Here is a 23077-nt window from a genome sequence, read left to right on the forward strand (position 1 = left end):
TCAGGGCTCTTAATGACACCTTTTCCGGCATCCCTGGGTTAAACAGTTCTACAGTTCTGGTGAGGGGCATGATGGGTCCACTTACCAGGGGTTCATCCTCCGAGCTGCTATCAGAGGATTTGGGTGGCTTTCCTGCTGGAGTTGAGGTTCCTCCCCCCTTGATTGTTGGTGTTTGGACCTCGACAACAAATGCTGTGGCATTTCCTCAGGTTTTCCCTCTCTGGCTCGGTCAGTCTTCTGCACAGAGGTCTTTGAGCAGCACTCAGCTGTGCAGTGTCCCTCCTTCCCGCACTTGAAACAGGCTGATGACCTCGGTGTTGCACTGGGTAGTTTTGCTGACTCCTGAGCCCCCTCCAAGGGGGGACATCCCCAGGACCGCCCCAGGAATTGCTGTCTATGGGCCTGATCAATTTCAGCTTCTTTGGCTAAGATGTACCAATTGTGGAGTCAATAAGGATCCCCCCAGGGAATGCAGGCATAATATAGATCATCTTTCAGACCTTCTTTAAAATGGCCCATGAGGACTTCCTCCAGCCAGTTGAGTCAGCTCACTAGGGCTCAGAATTCCTCTGTGTATTCAGCCACAGGGCGATGACCTTGCCTCACTGTTTTATGCATTCCCTAGCCTTCCAGTCAGTCAGGGGGGTCCTTGAACCTCCTCCTCAGGGCAGCCATGAAGTGATTGAAATTCTGCAGCTTTGGAACATCGGCGTTGTGTAGGGTCACTAGGCACTTGGCAGCCGCTCCCTCCAGGACCATGGTTACGATTTTCACCCACCCGTAATCACTGGGGATATCTCAGCCATATTCTTCCATGTAGCTCAGGACGTGAGCCAGGAAGAACCCCAATTTCTGAGGCTCTCCATTGTATTTTACCCCCAAAGGCAGTAACTTCCATCTGGACTGGTGGCCTCTCCTCCGTCTGGCCCGGTGCCCATCCCCACTGGCCGTCATGACTCGCACAGGGGTGGCAGCCACAGCCGCAGCTGCTGCAGTCTCCGAGGTACTGGTGGAAGGGCCCAGGTTCGCTACCTCGCTCTCTGTGAACTCTTCTTTTGCCGTGCCAGTGGTTACTGAGCCCCAGCATGGGTCCACCTTCTCCTCCTTGGGGAGTTGAAAGTGACCCTCAGCATATTGATTGCTTGCTCTAGGAACTGGCTAGAACAGGCTGGTCTCTCGTTGTCAGAGCATGCAAAGTCTTATTGTGCTAAGGTAACCCAGGAGTAAATACAGTAAACAGTGGTTTATATTAAATGGTGGTTTATATTACACTATCTACAATATACACTAGAAACAAAATACATACACGTGCTAATACAGCAAGCTCCAACACACAGCAGTTACAGCAGGAAACAGACGAGAGAGAACACAGCAGTAAAAGCCTTCCCTTTTAGGCTCTTAAAGACACAGACACAGACCCTGCTGTCATTCCTATTATTGCATCATCCACCTTACATTACATCATTACATAAGCTGTTTAGCTATTAAATTAATACCTTGACACTCCTCCCATTTAAAGCTAAACAGCTGTTAACCCAAATGATTTTACATTGATGCCTGCCTGCATTTAAAACCTAGTCAACATATGGGCTTGAACAATTGAACAATTTTTCTCTGTGTACATTCCTGCCTTATACTGCAGTTCATTATTTTGTCCTTCTATTTATCCTTTTCTACTTTAGGTAATGATAACATCTCTTGGTAATCACGGGGTTCATATCTTATACTATATAACCCCACTTGCTGTGAATCAATCAGGAGGTACACCTTTATTGCTACGTTCAGATCTCCTTGGGATCACCTGTTCCTGAGTTTCTGTTATCTCTCTTTTTATTTCAGGTCTATCCTCTTCTATCCCTATTATTTCTGACCTGCTATCCTGTCCTTCCTTCATTGGGTTTTGTATAGCCTTTCCTTCCTGAGAACTAATGCTATTTGTTGGCATGAATACTTCAGTGTTAGCATGCATTCTGTCCCAATTATTTTACTCTGCGAAACTAGCAGACCTTGATATCACAACCTTCCTAGTTCCATTGGAAAATCTATACCCTTTGGAATCTGGCTCATATCTTACAAACCTAAGTTTCCTGGCCTTTTTCTGTCCTTTCCTTCTGGTGCCTTTGGGGATATGCATCCAGGCACAACTGCCAAATGTTCTTAGGTGAGCTAATGAAGGTTTCCTTCCATACAACATGTAATATGAAGTTTTGTTGATAGCAACATTCCATACTCTATTCACTAAATAGTTGGCTGTTTTTATGCTTCTTCCCAGTACGTGTTACTCATTCCTGCATCTGTCAGCAGCAAGTCCTTCATGGTCTGCAATATACCATTTTTCCTTTCAGCCACTCCATTTTCTGCTGGTGTGTAAGGGTTTGTATGTCTATGCTTAATGTCTAAATTTCTCAGCCACCTTTGGAAATTATCAGACATGAACTCTGTTCCCCTGTCTGTTTGTAGCTGGCATACTTTATGTCCATATCTTCTTTCTACGAAATTCACCCACTGCTTAAACTGTTGTAGAACTTCAGTTTTGTTCTGTAATAAATAGCAGAACCCATACCTAGTGTAGTCATCTACTAAGACTAGTACATACCTAGCTCCTCCAAGAGAGGATGCCATAGGACCATTTAAATCAGTGTGCCCTAACTGTAAAACTCTGTTTGTTTGCCTTGTGCTTTTCTTATTTACAGGATACACAGTAGATTTTAACTCCTTACAAATAGCACAATCTAAATACGTGTTGCATTTTTTAATATTAAGTCCCTCAGCTAGATCTGGCATCCTCTGCAACACTTTAAAACTTGCATGTCCTAATCTCCTGTGTAATAAATGTACAGTTATCATGCTTGGGAGTGTTTGTAAGTGTTCGTGTACAACCTTCCTGCTGCTTCCTTAATACATATAAATTATCCTGTTTAACACCTTGTGCACAAATACTCCCGCCTTTCCTAATGATATATTGACCCTTTGCAAATATTACTTCATATCCCAGTTTATCCAAGCTTGAAATACTGAGTAAATTATGGTCTAACTCTGCTACATATAATACATTATCCATTTCTCCAACACCAGGTCCATAAATTTTACCTTCCCCTTTTCCAGCAGACTATTGTCCATTAGCCAAACTAACAAATGTTTGCTTATAGCTGGTGTCAGGTTAGAAAATATTTCTGGGTCATTTGCAATATGCTGACTTGCCCCACTGTCCAACAGCCAAGTGTTTTTCTCTGTTAATGTTGCTGCCAGGGAAAACGTCGGTTGTGTAGCTCTATGCTCTTCTCTCACTGCTCCTCTGTTTCTCCTCTCAGGGCAGCATCTCTAGAGATGCTCTGTAGAACCACACTTGAAGCAGCGTTTCACCATGCAAATGTTCTCGGCTGCTCTGCTGGCATCTTTGGATGTTGCAGTTTTAGGCCTGGTCTGTGTATTGTAGTCACCTCCTCTCTGCTGCTTTTCCAGATGTTTCTGTTCCTCCTCCAGCAACCGGCCAGTCAAATAATTCATCTAGATAATTTATGAAGATGTTGAAGAGCACTGAGCCCAAGACACCGTCTTAGGGTACTCCTCTGCATGTTTCCCTCTAGGTAAATGTAATTCTACTGAAGATTACACACTGGATGCAATTGGTCAGCCAACTGAATCCATCTGGTGATGGTATGTCATAATTTAATTCACAGAATTCAAGCACTGAATATGTGCCAGTATACTCAATAAGTTAGTTTATGGGGGCAACAATATATTGGCTTGCAAGAGGGTCTCTAAATAGGCAACCTAACTTACATGGAACAATCTGAGGGAGATGGATGGCTAAGAAGTATTGAAAATCAATCAATAATTCAATCAATAGTGCTCCCACTCACCTGGTCTCATAGAAGGATTTGAATAGCTGGCATTTCCTACACCTTGGAATGGAATGATAGAATGAGGTGAAGGACCTCATTCTGCCCAGTGCAGTATGGAAAAACATTGGCTAAAATGCCAGGAATTTTATTTCAATCAGAATAGAGCTGGAAGGGACCTTGGAGGTCTTCTAGTCCAGGGCTTTTCTTTTTTTTCTTTTTTCTTTTTTCTTTTTAATTTTAATTTTTCCTTTTTCACTTTACAAAAATGAAATACATTTTTCTTTAACAGTACTGTGTCATATATCTCTTACATTTATTTACAGTTATTTACCTTTATTCTTATACATTTTTATTTCTCTGTTCTAACCAATTGTACCCTTATCCCATATCTCATAAAATTCTGTTTGTTCCTTGTCTTTCATTTCTAAGGTAAGCTTGTACATCTCGGCACAATCCAATATCTTATGGATAATCATGTCGTTTGTTGGTATATTTTCACATTTCCAACACTGCGCATAAGCAATATGTGCCGCTGTTATTATATGTACAATGATGTGTTGGAATTGCTTTTTTATCTTTGGATTAATTATACCTAATAGAAATAGTTCAGCTTTGAGTTCAAGTTGTTCTCCTGTTATCTGCTGTAGCCATCTCCTTATCTGTTCCCAATATTTCCTTGCTTTGGGGCATTGCCACCACATATGGTAGAATGTTCCCTCTTTATTTTTGCACTTCCAACAGTCTGGTTTCATATTTTTATACATCTTAGCCAATCTCGCCAGTGTTAAATGCCATCTATAGAACATTTTGTCCTGATTTTCTTTGTATGCTGTTGACAATGTTAATTTGCAATTTTTGTTCCATACTTTTTCCCATTCTTCTAATTTTATATTTTGGCCTATATTTTGTGCCCATGCTATCATCGGACCTTTCACTATTTCTTCTTCCATTTCTACCTCTAGTAAGTATTTATAGGTTCTTGTTAGAAATTTTCCTTCCTTGCCTATCAATATTTTATCCAATTGTTGTGGTTAGTCCAGGGCTTTTTAATCTGTGGTATCCATACCACCGGTGGTACTTTGGCACCTTGCAGGTGGTACACGACTGTCCTAGACCTAGACAAATGTAGCAGGGGAGGGGAATGAGCTGAAGCAGCGGCAGCACTGCACAAGCCTGAAAAAGTCAGCTGGAGCTGCAGGGTTCAGCAGAAGCCCCAGGACTGGGGCACGCTTCTGCAGAGCTGCAGGGGTGAGAGAGAGGCCCCAGGATCAGCGTGCGCTTCTGCAGGGCTGCAGTGGTGAGACAGAGGCCCCAGGATTGGCACTTCGGGAGCACCCAGAAGAGGATAAGAGGAGGGGGGAGAGGGGAGAGGCTATAAAACGAGCATGTTTTGGCGGGAGAGGGAGAAAAAAAAGACAACAGGGGAAAGAGAGGATATAAAAGAAGGAGGGGGAGAGGATATAAAAGAAGCAGTGGGGAGAGAAGAGGGGATATTAAAGGAGGAGGGGGAGAGAAGAGAGGATATAAAAGGAGAAGGGGTGAGAAATTTGTTAAATGAGTTTTGCCCCATTTTATGACTTTTCTTGCCACATTTGTTAAGTGAATCATTGCAGTTATTAAATTAGTAACACTGTTGAATCTGGCTTCCCCATTGACTTTGCTTGTCAGAAGGTTGCAAAAGGAGATCACATGACCCTGGGACACTGTAGCCATCATAAATATGAGTCAGTTGTCAAGCATCTGAATGTAAATCACATGACACTGGGGATGCTGCAATGGTCGTGTGAAAAATGGTCATAAGTCACTTTTTTCAGTGCCATTGTAACTTTGAATAGTCACTGACTATTGTAACTCAAGGGCTACTTGTACTTTATTACTTTATTCTTTTTTTTCTGGTCATCAAGTTTTTGACATCTTGCTAGGCAACTGGTGGTACTCGAATATTGCCATATCCTAAAAGTGGTACAATCAGTGAAAAAGTTGAAAAGCCCTGTTCTAGTCCACCCCCTGCTCAAGCAGGAGACTATATCATTTCAGACAAGTGACTGTCCAGTCTCTTCTTAAAAATCTCCAGTGATGACACATCCACAACGTCTGAAGGCAAGCTGTTCCACTGGTTGATTGTTCTCACTGTTAGGAAGTTTCTCCTTAATTCCAGATTGTTTCTCTCCTTGATTAGTTTCCATCCATTGTTTCTTGCCTTGCCTTCTGGTGCTTTGGAAAATAAATTGACCCTCTCATCTTTGTAGCAGCCTCTCAAATACTGGAATACTGCTATCATATCCCCCCTAGTCCTTCTTTTCTCTAGACTGGTCATTCCCAAATCCTGCAACCATTCTTCATATGTTTTAGTCTCCAGGCCTTTAACCATCTTAGTTGTTCTTCTTTGCACTTTTTCTAAAGTCTCGACATCTTTTTTGTAATATAGTGACCGAAACTGGATGTGGTATTCCAGGTGGGACCTTACTAAAGCTTTATAAAGTGGTACTAATACTTCATGTGATTTTGATTCTATGCCTCTGTTTAGACAACCAAGGATTGTATTAGCTTTTTTGGCTGCTGCTGCACACTGCTGACTCATGTTTAAGTGATTGTCCACTAGGACTCCAAGGTCCCTCTCATATTTACTGTTTTTGAGCCAGGTTTCGCCTAATCTGTACTTGTACTTTTGGTTTTTCCTCCCCAGGGGTAAAACCTTGCTTTTCTCCACATTAAATATCATTTTGTTGGATAGGGCCCATTGTTCAAGTCTATTAAGTTCTTTGTGTATTCTGAGCTTGTCTTCTGGGGTGTTGGCTATTCTGGCCAGTTTAGTGTCATCTGCAAATTTGATGACATCCCCTTCTATTCCCTTGTCTAAATCATGAAGATATTGAAAAGTACTGGTCCTAAGACAGAAACATGTGGTACCCCACTGTTTACTTCCCTCCATGTAGATGTAGTACCATTAAGGATTACTCATTGAGTACAGTTTGTCAACCAGTTACAAATCCATCTTGTGGTGATGCTGTCTATCCCACATTTTTCTAGCTTACCAAGAAGTAGGTTGTGGTCTACTTTGTTGAATGCCTTGCTGAATTTCAAGTATACTATGTCCACAGCATTTCGCTGGTCTACTAATTTAGTCACTTTGTCAAAGAATAAAATAGGATTGGTTTGGCATGATCTGTTTTTAACAAACCCATGCTGGCTACTACTTATAACTTTATTTGTTAGCCAGCAAATAAAGTCAGTTGTGTAGTTTTTTGTTTTTATTGTTTTATGAGTTGCTCAGAGTTGTGATTCACAATATGGGTGGCTAGATAAGTTTTTTAAATGAATAAATGTGCACATTTTTGGGGAAAAATGGGATTTGATTATGTTCGATCAGAGCATACTGACCAAAATGTGCCAAAACTGACCAGTGATACCCTTAACACTCACTGGGAATGTTGCTTGTGGCACAGTTACAGCTGGTTATCTAATCTGCACCTTTTTTAGTTTACTAAATAAATATATACTAAAGTGAAAGCCATGATGGACAGCGGGTATCAATATCCCCCTATAGCGGATGCTCATGGCATATTGAAAATGACACTTGAGTAAATAATAAAGAACATGAATTGTATATGACATGAATGAAAAATCAATATGTATGCTATGTATCTGAAACTAAGAGAAAAGGGAAGAAATAAGAAGTTTGAATGAAGTCAGCCTGATCTTGTGGAGTTGAGGAATGCAGAGAAGTGAAGGTGTAGATATAAGTATGAATGAAAATCCAGTGAAGGGGAGAGAGAGAGAGAGAGAGAGAGAGAGAGAACAATTCTAACTTAAAAAGACATAGCTTGGCAAAATAATTTTAATTATTTCTCTAACAAACTTTTGTTTCATATCTGTTCATAAAACTCTTCTTAATTTTCCATTTTCCCTGGTGGCCAGGCTGAGGGGGAGAGGGGAACCAGGCTGCAGGGGTGGCAGGCTGGCGTGCATGCGCAGAGTTCCACTAATATGAGAGAAGCCTTTGGGGCACCACTCGCACGAGTGGCACTGTGCATAAGCGTTCATTTCACTGGCCCTCCTCTCATGCAGCCCAGTTCCGAATAGGCCATGGACTGGTAGTGGGCCACAGCCTGGGGGTTGGGGACCTGTTCTAGAGTCTTTTCATTTACTATATTATTCTACCTACCTGTGTCTTCTTTGTCCTGCATAATTCTATTATCTAAATTCATTGATATAAAAAAGAAATGGATATCAAAGAGATAATTAAATGTTTGATCAAAATATTGTCTCATTTTAATATAACAAAAGTGTATACAAGCATCAGACTTCATCTACTGAAGCTGCATTTAGAATTATTCCTGAACTTAGGGGTGGGGTACATTAACGAGCAATGCCAGAAGTGCTATTCTTCAACTTCACTTCTGTTTATTTTTCCCTAGAACTTATAGAAAAACCAAGAATTCCAATCAGAGTCTGCATCTACAATGGGTGCTGTGGTAATCCAAGTAGCTGGTTGCTGCAGACATCTTACCACTAGATAGAATTGTGTTCTTCCATGAGAGAAGTAATGTTATTTTCATTAACCTGGGCAAAAGACTCAGTCATATTCATCAGCTCAAGGACAAACCATTTTCATATTATTGCCAAGAAATCAACATGGTCAAGTCCAGGTAGTCACCAAGAACTGAGTTTGACTCAGTTTTTTCCTATCCATGGGCCACAAGAAATATATGCTTCTTATTTTCTTGGTTTACAAAGATACACAGAAGCACAGGAAAAAACCAATCCATTTATGCACATCAATAAGTTTGCCATGATCCCTTTAAGTGTTTGACTTTTTCGGGAGGACAGGCGGTTTGCTTTTAGCCCTCTAAGTATTGGTTGACTGACCTTTGGAAATTGTTAACAGTATTTGACATCATCCCAGTGAACTTTGTCTTGCTAGAAAAGTTGAGTAACTGTAAACCTCTGGTAGAGACTGTGTTGCTGTATACTGCCAATTTAGTTTCTTTTTTCTTATGCTATCAAAGAAATGTCACTTTATACTAACTGAAAGCTCATCTTCTACACTGATTTCTGGCCAATGTCATTTTCCTTTATCCTTTCCACAAGGTTCTTGCCTGAAGGGCTCAAAGTTAAGCCAGTCTGCCATCCTTCCGAGATCTGTGAAATGAGGACCCCGATTGTTGGGGGGAGGCAATATGCAGATAATGCTTCTACATTGTAAACCGCCCAGAGAGTGCTGTAAAGCACTATGGGGAGGTATAGAAGCCTAAATGCTATTCCTATTCCTATTGATATCTTGCAGAGGAAGTAAGATAATTAATTGTCTATCCCTCATTCCTGAACTGAATTTATCTATTATGACCATATGAAAAGAAAATGCTTTGGTTTTGTTTTCACATTACATTGATTCTATTTTTTTAATTTTTGACTTTTGACTTGAAAAAAAAAATACAAAGGGTAACATTATTTCAAAATTTGAAAAAAATGATTTTTGTTTTAACTCTAGAAGGTGTACATATGATTTTTTTTTTGGGGGGGGGGGCGCTTTATATTTTGTATGTTGTATATAGGGCTTTTTTTCTCATAGAACGCCAGAATGGAGTTCCGGCACCTTTTTTGGATGGAACCTTATAGGGTAGGCAAGGCGGGTTGTATGACGTGTGTGAGTTCCGACACCTTTTTTTTTTTTTTTTTTTTTTAGAAAAAAAGCACTGATTGTATACCTTAGGTACAAGGGCTACCAAATATCAAGAAGCAGGCCCAAATACAGCTTTGCCCATAGCAGAGAATTTGGGAGGATCTTAACACATTCTGCCTGGAAGAGATGTATGTCTTTTGCTAATCTAAGAGTCTGAGACAGAACGAATACAATTCTTCTACTAATGGAAACCCCCCCCCCAAAAAAAACCCCTAAAAGGATAAAGAGAAATGGATAGCAGTCTGTGCTCCTGCTTCAGATCACAATCAAAAAATCACTGAATCACTGGTAGCATGTTCTGAATGCTGGTTGGTGGAAAGCAACAGTGGAAGAAAGCTATCTTGTTCCTTTGCATGCTGTGAGTATGTACTACTGACACCATGATGATGATAGTTTCAATGTCAAGGTTTGATTTCATATATTAATTCCATTTAAAGAATTTACAAACCAATTTTATTAATTTTGAACATACAAATACCATATTAAAATCTGGCTTACAATATGTATATGGTATTTTTATTTCCCCTTTACATAGTGATTACAGTGCATAAAGCAAAATGGGTGTACTGTACTCCACATCCTTTAAAGCATTTACACATTTTCTTGCTGATTCCAGTTGTTTCCGCATTGCATCCTTCACTATCTAATCTGCTACATCAATATAATACTACTTGCTACACTTTTTCATCCACAGATATAAATCTCTTTACAATTGTGATTTTTGTGATAGTCTGAACACAATATTACTAATAAAACACAAAATGTACAGACATCTCATTTAACTATGTAAGCACAAAACCAAAAAATTATATTAAAAGATAGGATTTTTAAAAGTAGTCCTTAACAGAAGTACTTTCTTATGGATTTTATGTTGAATTACTCTTTTTTGCTATAGAAAGGACTGTCAATATTGGTGTTAAATCTCTTTTAGTTACCTTTGGAATAATTCTGATCATTGTAAGTGAACAGATCTTAAAAGAACAGCAAAGGACTGAGGGAGCTTATTTGGTCCTCTTGACTATAATGCCACTGAGGGCATGGCACTCTTTTCAAATTGTGCATAGTTCATTCCACTTTTTCCAAAGGAGAATTAGTTGCCTTGCAGTATATTATGTATGTATACATGCATGTATGTGTGTATGAATGTACAGTATCTACATACTGTACATTGTGATTGCAGGAAATCAAGAACAATTGTATATTACTGAAATTCCATTTTGCATGTAAACATGCACATGTAGAGTTTGGGTATTGTGAAAATCACTATTTCAAGCATAACCTCAGATAATGATGTAACTGAGGACTTAGGTACACCTAGGATCTAAGTGCACCATCATTGGAAAAATCATTCACTTTTTTTCTAACTAAGCATATCTAATCACTTGTGTTACCCAAAATTTATGTAGGTACATTTTATTTGACCATTAGTTAAATAAATAAAATGTCCAAGAAATTAATATAGCTATTTAAAATATTTTATGGAAGGAGCATAATCTCATAATCATAAGTCAAAGAATCATAATGATAAACATGCAGCAGGGTCTCCTAGGTTAAAAAAACAGTAGCCTATTGTAAAAGTTTACAAAGCAGAAATAACAAATCAGTTACATATTAGGTAAAATGTATGCACATAATCCATTTGTATATCACTCCACACAAATTCAGTCAAAGTGAATGGAACAGCAAAAGGGCATTCTTGTTATTTTCAATCTGGCTTGTTTTAAACAGTTTTCAAAGTTTGTCTCTGATGTTCTTTTATACAGAGGACCCATTCTTTTCAGTCTAGATGATTCTTGCATGTATCTTCTGACAGAGACAGAATGAAGGATGGAGTTGGTAATTGTCATCTAGTGATAGGAAAGCCAGTCGCTTTGACCAGAGTTCATATTTACACCTATTGCTTGATTTACAGTACAGCTTGGGCCTCCAGATTTAGCAGCAGGATCTTCAGACAAAGGAACTTTACCCTGCAAAATTGTAAAAGGAAGCATTGTAATTTCTCAATACTAAATTATATTTGCATAGATACTTCTAGCATATTAGATTGCAAAACGAAGACATATTATAAGATGCCTTGCCTAGCACATGAGTCTGAAAATATCAGGTTTAAACTGTATACGTAGGTTCTCTCTCTCTCTCTCTCTCTCTCTCTCTCTCTCTCTCTCTCTCTCTCTCTCTCTCTCTCCACGTGTGTGTGCGTGTATGAGTTGCTGTATGTGTTGAGGTGCACGTGTGTGTGTGTGTGTGTGAGAGAGAGAGAGAGAGAGAAGAAAATTTCTAAGCATATATCTTATCAGATGTTAAAATGCTTGATTATGCTACTAAAAACGAATAAAGCCAAAGATTAATGTATTGGCACATTTAACTTGAGCCAACCAGAAGAAGAAACAAAGTGAGGTTTAATTGATGGTACAAGACTAAGCAAAGCCATATTCTAGGAAGTGACTAAGGAAAATGTCAGAGCACTCAGAAGCAACTGGGCAGCACTGGGATCGGTCACTATGTCCTGATTTAGCATGTTTTGAAGGATTTCTGTGTAAAAGGTTTGTAGGGAAAAAAAATCTGTAATGTTAAGTTTCACTAACGTATGAAGATTACAAGTAAGTGAAATATCAAGGAAGTGGAAGGAAAATTCCCTGCAGCCTATCTTATAGGAAATGGGTGGCAAAGCACAGATGGCGCTTTATTAATGAAAGAAAAACCAGTCAGGTATGATGGATGAGAGGAGAAGTTATTCAGAGAGTGGGTTAGAATGTGAGCAAGCCCAATTGTGTACAGTAAGGGTGTGAAACCGAGTTGGACAACCTGCACTGGGGAAGAAAGACTGGGGAGTGTTTGGAAGAGGCCAAAGATTTGGTGGATTCAGGAGCAGAAAGTGGGAGGGAGAGCATAACAGCATCTGAAAGTGGAGTGAGTACTTTGGCAGAACAAACTTTTGATTGGCTAGAATAACTCCAGTGATTGAGGCAGCACCAAATTGATAATAAATACATAAATGACTAGACATGTTTGAGCCAGATGGACTTCCAAAGGTATCAAAATGGTCAGGCTTATTCTTCAATTCCATCCCTTTTGAAAGGTGTTAAAACTGGCCATGTTGATACATTTCTTAAATTATCAGGCCCGCATGGAACAACTCCATTTCAACAAATATAGTCATGATTTCAGTACTCATGAGTCAGTCCAATTTGAAGCAGTACTCTGAGTTCAAAAATCAAGCCATCCATCTGTCTCAGCACTGCAAACTAAATTATAGAACCGGTATAGATAAAAGAATGCCCCAAAGAGTTTTTAGGGTCAATACTGAAACAATATGGAAGCTCTAATCCAGTATTTTAAAAGCCAATACTATTTTGATTTGGCACTTTGCTTCAAATTTGGTCACTAAATCAACATGCCCTTATAAACAATACACAGCCATAATAGTTACAACTATTTGTACTACTATAAAATAGTTCACAAGAATATTATCATAATCGCTTGTAACCAAATATATTGAATTAAACACAAGTGTTAGAAAACAAGAAGTAAAATGGCTTAATACCTGCTTTGTGTATCATACAAAAACCCTAAATATATGATAGAACTATCAGTTAAAACACAACTTATTTTTACTTTTTGTTCTTTAAATTAGAGCTATCTTGTACAAATATAGAGTGTATAACTTTCTTGTAGGAGCTTTCTATCATCAAATAGTGTTTGTTTTTAAAGCAATGTATACTATTCAATAGCCTATGAAAATTCACACTGATTCCAGAAATAGGTTTATATAACTTGTATATTCTATGCATACATAAATGTGCTATAAATTTGTTGTTTGGCAAATCTGTGCTCAGCCCACTATCTCTGTACTTTTAGGTAATAGTTGCATTTTTAAAAAATGACAATAGGTAGGTTAACATGAGAAAAAATGAAAGAAAAGAAGATGGTATCATACTGGACATAAGATAAATTGAACAAAAATATGTGAAAGAGAAAGGAGCACCACCTAAAATATTTTTAATTTTTAAAAAATTAGCAAAATTGAGGAATGTAAAGGCAGCATTAACAAAGCAGTTTTCTCACCTGTTTCTTTGCTGCAATATTTACAATCTGCTCAGAAGTATCCTTGATGTCTGAAGAAATCCTAGACTTCCCTGGGACATTTACATCTCCCACCGAAAAGACAGGAAAGAGGGGCCTGAGAAATCGGAACTCGCTACTTAAGGATCCACCAGTCAAACAAACATCATAACGGTAAGTCCTGGGAAGCGACCCATTCTGTGAATCTGCACAGTTCTCTGGGGCATCAGCACTGGCAGGTGGGAAGTGAGGAACAGCTGCAGTAAATTGGCTTTGGGGGTCCTTCTTGAGGAATTTGACCACAATAAACACAACAATACAGACCAGGAACACAAAGGAGACAGCAGCCAAGCAGATCACCAAATACTTGGTCAAGGTTTTGTCTTCTTCCGGTTCTTGCACACTGACATCCACCCTCCTCAGGAAGGGATCCGAAAAGCCATCCACAAGAAGGACATTAAGCAATGCCGTGCTGGTCTGGGGAGGAAGACCGTTGTCTCTGACCAGAATCACCAGCCTCTGCTTGTTTGTGTCTCGCTCATTCAGGGCTCTCCTGGTTTTCACTTCCCCATTCTGCGCTCCTATGCTGAAAAGGGCTGGGTCCGTGGCCTTCAGCAATTCATAGGAAAGCCAAGAGTTTTGGCCAGAATCTGCATCCACTGCAACCACCTTGGTGACCAGATAGCCGGCCTCGGCTGACTTGGGAACCAGCTCATTGCATGGGGATGTGTTGTTCTGGAGGGGATACAGGAAGAAGGGAGCATTGTCGTTTTCATCTATGATGTGGATGCGGACAATCACTTCTGAGCTCAGGGAAGGAGAACCACCATCAGAGGCCATCACAGTAACTCTGAAGCCTCTTATCTGCTCATAGTCCAGGGATCGGAGGGCATACAGGTTTCCAGTTTCAGAGTGGATTGAAATGAAAGTTGGCAAAAGGCCATCACCCTTCCCAGGCAGAACTGAGTAAGTCACTTTTGCATTCTGCTTTATGTCCAGATCCACAGCGTGGACTGAGCCAATGAGCAAGCCTGGAATATGATTCTCCCGGATCTGCATGTCATATGAAGGCTTTTCAAAAAGAGGAGGGTTATCATTGATGTCAGAAATCTGAACATTAATCAACCTTGTTGAAGTGAGCCTAGGAGAGCCGCAGTCAATGGCTGTGATGGTGATGTTGTACTCAGTGACCGTCTCTCTGTCTAGGGGACTTTGGAGCACAAGCTGATAAAAGTTGTTTGTGGTGCCTTTGAGCACAAAAGGAAGGTTCATCTCCACAGAGCAGCCTGTTTTGCTGTTGTCTCCAGAGTCTTGGTCTCTAACACTGAAGACGGCCACTACTGTGTCTGGGGGAGAGTCTTCCTTTAAAGTGTTGGTCAGAGATATGATGGACACTTCTGGAGGGTTGTCATTCTCATCTTCAATCTCAATCAGTATGTTGCAATGACCTGAAAGACCCCCTCCATCTGTTGCTCTGATATTCATGCTGTAACTTTTTTCTTTTTCATAATCAATCTGTCCCCAAACACTGATTTCACCAGTAATTTCATTTAAAAAAAATAAAGTGTTTATCCTTTCTAGGACTCGATGGAATGAGTAGAGGATCTGTGCATTTGAACCCAAATCCAGATCTGTAGCTTCCACCTTAACTACAAGAGTGCCCTGAGGCAGATTCTCCTTTACTCTTGCCTTATATTCAGACTTGCTAAACAGAGGAAAGTTATCATTATTATCCAGAACATTAATATTAATTTGAACTGTGCCGGTTTTCTTTGGAACTCCTCCATCAATAGCCATTAGAGTCAATCCAAGGTGTGCCATCCTCTCCCTATCTAGTGACTTCTCCAGAACAAGATCTACATAGTGGTTTCCATCTTTATTCCTTTGCACATCAAGCCGGAAATGGTCATTGGGACTCAGAGTATAATTTTGGATACTATTTTCTTCCAGGTCCTCATCCTGTGCTGATTCCAAGGGGAATGTTGTAGTTTCAGGAATATTTTCAGGAATGTCCAGCACCACTTCGTTTTTCCAAAATTTGGGGGCATTGTCATTCACATCTTCTATCTTGATTTCAGTATTAAAGATATCTAAGGGGTTTTCCAAAACAAGCTGAGATAGAAGTACACAAGGATCATTCTGGCCACATAAAGCTTCTCTGTCTATGTTGTCCTTAATCAACAGATCCCCAGTCTGAATATCAAGGTGGAAGTATTCCTGAGTGCCCTCAGCAGCTAAATGTGCTTTGCGGACTGAGAGCTCCCCTGCTTCCAGTTTCAATTTTTTGAGTACATTACCCACCAGAAACCCCTTTTTCTTTTCTTCAGGGACAGAAAAGCGAATTGAAGCACACATTACTCTAAGGAATGAGAAAGAGAGAAGGACATACAGACCTTGTCTTTTCCAAAAGCAATTCTCCATGATTCCAGTCTCTTCCTTGTAGGCTCAAATTCTGCCCAACAGTCAGCCTTTCTTTCTTTCCTTTCTTTATGATTTAGTTGTGCAAATCATTCTTAATTCTTCTTGTTTTAGATTTTTGCCATCTTATGATCTGCAAACATTTCACCGCCAAAGAGTCAGATTCCTTTTGTTCCTTTTTGTATAACTACCTGCCCTGATACTGAGCAAGCAGAACAGAATTAAATTTCTTTGTTAATATCGCCACCATGTGGTGAACTAGACAAATCCTTTACTGTATTTGTATTGTATTGAATCCATTTTTATCTATCCACTGGTCAATTATATAGAAAAAGAAAAGAGTGGCAATATGTACAAATGTTTTGTACCTTATTGATACAGGTTGTTATCCAGTCCTTTTACAGTATAGTGTTGAATGACTGTGGGCATATTCAGTGACTCTAGCTTGCTTCTGTTGTGTGCCCATGCATATCAAGTCTAAACCTGTGTAAGAAAATCATTTCTGCATTGGGACAGTTTGCCAACACAGTTTGAACTAAAGGCAATTATATCCTCCCAATGGATAATTCATGTTCTGCTACATGTTCCCACTTTTTTGTGGGGGGAATATAATAGAGTAGAGTAGAGTAGAGTAGAGTAGAGTAGAGTAGAGTAGAGTAGAGTAGAGTAGAGTAGAGTAGAGTAGAGTAGAGTAGAATAGAATAGAATAGAATAGAATAGAATAGAAGTTGGAAGGGACCTTGGAGGTTTTCTAGCCAGGAGATCCACTACCATTCCAGACAAACTGCTGTGTAATCTCTTCTTATAAACCTTTAGTGATGGAGCACCCACAATTTCTGAAGGCAACCTGTTGCACTGATTGATTGTCAGGAAACTTCTTATTTCTAGGAAAATTTCTTCTCCTGTCTTCAGGTACTTTGGAGAAGAGGTTGACCCCTTTTCCTTATGGCATCTCCTTAGATGTTGGGAGACTACTATTATGTCACCCCTAGTCCTTCTTTTCCTTAGACTAGACCAGGGGTAGGCAGCCTTGGCTCTTTTATGACTTGTGGACTTCAACTCTCAGAATTCCTGAGTCAGCATGGCTGGTTCAGGAATTCTTCGTATTGAAGTCCACAAGTCATAAAAGAGCCAAGGTTGCCTACCCCTGGACTAGACATACCCGTTTTTTTGTTCCTGTCAACTGCCTAGACTGGTCCCTGCAGTTTTTTTGACTAGATTTTGCAGAAATGGCTGCCATTGCCTCTTTCCTAGGCATCAGACAGAGAGATTAGCTCAAGTTCACCTTTCTACCTTAGTGTCTCAGAAAATAAATTGTTACATTCCTTTCTTTGTTACATTCCTTTGTGCAACCTCATCTATTCTTTCCTTCCACCTTTCCAAGTATTCTCTAGAGCAGGGATGTCAAACTCAATTTCATTGAGGGCCACATCAGCATTGTGGTTGCCCTTGGGGGACTGGGTGGGTGTGGCTGGGGTGGGCAAGGCCAACTTGATGTAGCTCGCGTCAGGGTGGGAGCCAGGTGGGGTTGGGGAGATCCAGGGGTCTCCAGTGGGTGGGGCAGGGAGTGGGAGGTTCGTCTAACCCTAACCCAGGCCCAGCAGAGATGGGGGGGAGAGGCATGCAATCCTGGCTGGGCCTGGGCCGCCATGGCGCCGATGGGGATCCAGCTTTCCCCACTCGGGGTGGCCGTCTTTTGCCTGCTGGAACTGGGCATGCCTAATGGACCTATGTGAGCTGCTGGCGGCCTCAGTGGCAGCCCATGGCAGGGCTGAGGTGCACTGTGTGCATGAGGGAAACGTTGGTGGCCTTGGTGGCGGCGGCAACCTGTGGTGGGGCCGAGGTGCATCGGGTGCGTGAAGGGAATGCATTCCACATGCGGGCCAAAGGCAAGATCTGCAAGGGGGCTGAGGAGAAGATGATCAGCAGTGACCTGCTCTCCAACTGCAAGCAAAAACAGACGGTGGGAGGGAGTAGGGCCGGTCCAGTGATGGCAGTGGGCTGCTGAGCCAGGCTGCAGTTGCCACCGAATACCATCACCCCCCAGGTGTGCTCATCGCCTCCTGTGCATGCACCTGGGGAGGGACACCCAGCCAGGCTGGGCAGGACCAGGGCCAGGGCAATAGGGGCCAGTCCCTCACTGTCTCCGGGGTGGCCCTGCAGGCCAAATATGGGCCAATCGTGAGCCAGATTCAGCCCGTGGGCCTTGTGTTTGACTAAGTCTTTGTATAATATGTCTAAAGGAAGATAATTTAAGGCTGGTCTTAAGTGAGAATTGTGGGTTGATTTATTAAAGCAAAAACGTTTGCATGCAAGCACTTGGATATAGGCAATTTTGATTAAAACAAAATTTCTTTTCTTGTTAATTCTTTTGCAGCATAACAATTTATAAACCTTCCTTTACCGTCAGGGCTAAAATAGTTTAGAGATTACTCTTGTATGATACAGGTTTGTACCTATGGAAGTGGGGGTTGATGTAAGGAGAAGGAGGAGGAGAAATAGAAGTTCTACTATTTCATCATTTCTCTAGGGAACAGACATTTCTTCCTCTCTAAGTAGCCCATTAACTGCTGAGGTTAGCCTCTAAATGGTCAAGATTACTCACTAGAAGGAAGACTACTTTCAAACTGAACTAGGAAAATGTGCCTGGAAGTCAAGTTTGCAATGGGAGGGAGATAAATAAAGGCTGACATTTTCTGTTTCTGTTTTCCAAAAGTGATTGAAGACCCTTTCAGGTGACAAGGTAAATCAACTCTTTCTGACCATCCCGTTGGAATGAGTTGCATATACAAAATGTACTGGTCATTCTTGGAATCTGATAATATCCAGTAAATATATAGAATAGAATAGAATAGAATAGAATAGAATAGAATAGAATAGAATAGAATAGAATAGAATAGAATAGAATATGGAAGGGACCTTGGAGGTTTTCTAGACCAGCCCCCTGCTTAAACAAGAAAACCTATACCATCTCAGACAAGTGACTGTCTAGCCTCTTCTTGAAAATCTCCAGTGATGGAGCGCCCACGATTTCTGGAGGCAAGCTGTTCCACTGATTAATTGTCCTCACTGTCAGGAAGTTTCTCCTTAATTCCAGGTTGCTTCTCTCTTTGGTCAGTTTCCAACCATTGTTTCTTGTCCTGCCCTCTGGTGCTTTGGAGAATAACGTGACCTCCTCTTCTTTGTGGCAGCCCCTCAAATACTGCTATCATGTCTCCTCTATTTCTTCTTTTCTTTAGACTAGCCAAACCCAAGTCCTGCAGCCGTTCTTTGTATGTTTTAGTCTCCAAGCCTTTGATCATCTTAGTTGCTCTTCTCTGAACTTTTTCCAAGGTCTCAATATCTTTTTTGTAGTATGGTGACCAAAATTGGTTGCCGTATTCCAGGTGTGGTCTTACTATGGTTTTATAAAGCGGTACTAATACTTTGCGTGATCTTGATTATATGCCTCAGGATCGTATTAGCTTTTTTGGCTACTGCTGCACACTGCTGGCTCATAGTCAAGTGATCGTCCACTAGGACTCTAATGTCCCTCTCACAGTTACTGTTTTTAAGCCAGGTCTTGCCTAATTTGTATTTGTACCTTTGATTTTTCCTGCCTAAATGTAAAACTGCTTTTCTCACATTGAAACTCATTTTTTGGGATAGGGCCCATTGTTCAAGTTTGTTAAGATCTTTTTGGATCCTGAGTTTGTCTTCTGCGGTGTTGGATACTCCTGCCAGTTTAGTGTCATCTGAAAATTTGATGAGTTCCCCTTCAATTCCCTCATCTAAGTCATTGATGAAGATATTGAAAAGTACTGGGCCTAAGATGGAGCCTTGTGGTACCCCACTGCTTACTTCTCTCCATGTGGATGTAGTATCATTGAGGACTACTCATTGAGTATGGTTTGTCAGTCAGCTACAAATCCATCTGGTGGTGATGTTGTCTATTCCATCTTTTTCAAGCTTACCAAGGAGTAGGTTGTGGTCTACTTTATCAAATGCCTTACTGAAATCTAAGTATACTATGTCCAGAAGCAGGACTCTATGTGATATTTTATCATTGAGCATATTGAATTATACTGCACACTGTGGATTACAAACCTGGTAAACCTGGTAAAATATACTAAATGAAAAAATTACAATGATGGAAGTGATACAAACTATAAAAAAACAGAAAAATGATAAAACCCCAGGACCGGATGGGCTACCTGCAGAGGTCTACAAATGTCTACAAGATACATTAAGCTTACCGATGAAGGAAGTGTGTAATGAGGTATTATCAGAGACCAAATTACCAAATACATGTATAGAAGCAAATATTATTTTAATACCAAAAGAAGATTCAGATTTACATATAAAAATTATAGACCTATATCATTATTAAAAGTGGATTATAAAATCTTTGCCTCAATAATAGCAGAAAGACTGAAAAGATTCTTGATTGAATTTATCCATCCAGATCAAAATGGATTTCTACCAAAAAGACAAATAAAAAATAATTTGAGGATTATTTTAAATACACTGGAATACTATGAAATTTATCCAGGAAAACAAATGGTGTTAATTTTCCTAGACGCCCAAAAAGCTTTTGATAATGTAAGTTGGCAAATTATGATACAACAATTAAACTGTATGAATTTTGGAGAAAAGTTTATAAAAACTATTAAGACAATATATGATAAACAAACAACAAAAGTAATTGTCAATGGAGACTATATGGAGAACTTTAATATAAAGAAAGGTACAAGACAAGGATGTCCACTATCCCCACTGCTATTCATACTAACATTGGAAGTTCTCAATAGGAACATCAGACAAGATTTGGAAATTAAAGGAATGGAGATAAAAGACGAAAGTTATAAACTACAAGCATTCACAGACGACTTGGTATTCTAGATAGAAGTACCATTGGATACAAATCCAAATTACTGAAAAATATAGAAGAATTTGGAGAAATAGCAGGACTGAAAATAAATAGAGAAAAAAAACCAGTTATAGTTAAAAATCTTACAGGTAAGCAAAAAACACAACTGTCAGAAAAAATAGACTTACAAATAGTTAAGAAAGTTAAATATTTGGGGATATATTTAACAGCAAGATGTGCAATGATAAAAGAAGATAACTACATAAAATTACTAAGTCAAATAAAAACAGACTTGGAAAAATGGAAAAACCTACAATTATCATTACTAGGAGTAATAGCTACTGTGAAAATGAATACTTTACCAAAACTTCTTTTTTTATTTCAAACAGTATCTGTAAAAATAGAAAAAAAAGTTTTTTGATGATTTGAATAGATTGATCTTGAAATTTATTTGGCAAGGAAAGAAAGCCAGAATTAAACTGAAAATGTTACAAGATACCAAAGAAAATGGAGGATTTGGTTTACCAGATTGGGTCCTATACTACCAAGCATGTGCGTTAACATGGCTAAAAGAATGGATAAGCCTCAAAAACAAAAGGTTGTTATATTTAGAAGGACATGACCTGCAACTTGCATGGCATGCTTTTTTATGGTATGAAAAGAATAAAATCCATAGATACTTCCAAAACCATTATATAAGATATGCATCACTATCTGTATGGGAAAAGATAAAACCTAAAATTCATATGAAAATCCCAGGATGGCTATCAATGATGGAAGCTTTTGCTCACCCAAATCTAGTTAAATTTGAAAAAATCTTAACCTATAAGGATATTTTGAATACAGATGGGAAATTAAAATCTAAACATGAGCTAGAAGACCAGGGCATTGACTTATCATGGCCCCAATTACAACTGCAATCGAGGTATGTCAAAGATGTTAAAACATATGATTTTTATAAAGATCAGACTATTTGATCAGGTGTTGTTGATTTCTGATGAAAAATGATTAAAAAATTGTATCTTTTTATTGAATTTAAAAATGGAAGATGAACAAGTGAAAGAAACAATGATTATTTGGGCAAACTTTTTTGGATATAACATAGAATTAGAAAAATGGCAAAATTTTTGGGAAATAAATTATAAGCTGACAATGGCTACTTCGTATAAAGAAAACTTATATAAAATGTTTTATAAATGGCATTTTCCACCTGTTAGATTAGCAAAAATGTTTAAAAATATGCCTAGTAAATGTTGGAAATCAGTCATATTCCTGGTACATACTATCATTTATGGTGGACATGTGTTAAAGCAAAAAACAATTTGGACCAAAATATATACTTGGTTAGAAAAGATATTAGGGAAACATGTAGATTTTAAACCTGAACTGTTTTTACTAGGCATAATGCCAGAAAAATTTGATAAACAAAATGTATATTTAACATTACATGTATTAACAGCAGCGAGAATTGCATTTGCGCAGCACTGGAAAAATGAGATAACACCATCGGAGGAAGTGATAATTAAGAAAATATTGGACTGTGAGGAAATGGATAGACTCACATTGAGAATCAAAGAAAAAGAAGACACAGAATACTTTCAAACGTGGAACTTATTTTATCAATGGTTGGAAAAACAAGATTGAGAGTAAGAACTTAACCTTTATGACTAAGCAAAAATTAACCCAGACCCGTTGTTTATTAAGCACAAATGAATTGTAATGACAGAAAACTAATAAAATATTTAAAAAAAACCATCCCCCCCCCATTATTTTTCTTTCTGGATTAGTAAAACAAAAGTGAATCTAGCCAATCATAGATTGATTGGCGAAGATGATAATATCATTAATCACATGATACATATTTTTGAGTATGTTTCAGATGTCCCTTATGATGTGATATCAATATTAATATTAATATTTAAACCTCAGGGCTATGTACTTTCGCCATTGGTCTCTTCTCTCTATATGACTGCATCTCAAGGGAACCCTCTGTTAAAGTTCTGAAGTTTCCACATGATACAATGGTCATTGGTCTCGTTTGAGATGGTGATGAATCTGCATATAGAAAGGAGGATGAACAACTGGCCCTGAGATGCAGCTGTAACAATCTGGAGCTGAACATGTTTAAAATTGTAGAGATGAGAGTGGATTTTAGGAGGAGCTCTTTTATTTTAACACCTCTTACCATATTCAACAGCACAGTATCAGCACTAGAGTCCT

General features: G+C 39.3%; 2 protein-coding genes across 3 annotated transcripts in view; both read right to left on the bottom strand.

Moving 5' to 3' along the window:
* Positions 1 to 9888: 9888 nt before the first annotated feature.
* Positions 9889 to 16075, bottom strand: LOC107299334 (protocadherin beta-16-like). 2 transcript variants are annotated; one of them, XM_015828702.2, is made up of 2 exons: positions 13594 to 16065; positions 9889 to 11495 (listed from the first exon to the last, which is right to left on the bottom strand). In XM_015828702.2, the coding sequence occupies exons 1-2, from the start codon at positions 16009 to 16011 to the stop codon at positions 11376 to 11378; spliced, it is 2538 nt and encodes an 845-aa protein (XP_015684188.2). In that variant the 5' UTR covers positions 16012 to 16065; the 3' UTR covers positions 9889 to 11375. The 2 variants fall into 2 exon arrangements, 1 of the variants encoding a protein (XP_015684188.2); XR_003810674.1 differs by having other exon boundaries at positions 11438 to 11495; positions 15984 to 16075.
* Positions 16076 to 22833: 6758 nt separating this feature from the next.
* LOC107299354 (protocadherin Fat 4) overlaps positions 22834 to 23077 on the bottom strand; it is a 57892-nt gene continuing 57648 nt past the window's right edge. Inside the window, 1 exon segment of the mRNA XM_029286767.1 lies at positions 22834 to 22971. Within this exon segment, the coding sequence (XP_029142600.1) occupies positions 22834 to 22971 (138 nt within the window).

Source organism: Protobothrops mucrosquamatus, unplaced genomic scaffold (assembly GCF_001527695.2).
Source record: "Protobothrops mucrosquamatus isolate PMUCROS unplaced genomic scaffold, P.Mucros_1.0 scaffold_226, whole genome shotgun sequence".
Taxonomy (NCBI): Eukaryota; Metazoa; Chordata; class Lepidosauria; order Squamata; family Viperidae; genus Protobothrops; species Protobothrops mucrosquamatus.

What these genes read in the sequence shown, in the direction of transcription:
- LOC107299334 (XM_015828702.2), bottom strand. Translation starts at nt 16,011, where the DNA reads ATGGAGAATTGCTTTTGGAAAAGACAAGGTCTGTATGTCCTTCTCTCT. An exon ending in ATATTGCAGCAAAGAAACAG is followed by an intron (nt 11,496 to 13,593) that starts GTGAGAAAACTG and finishes ACAATTTTGCAG; the next exon opens with GGTAAAGTTCCTTTGTCTGA.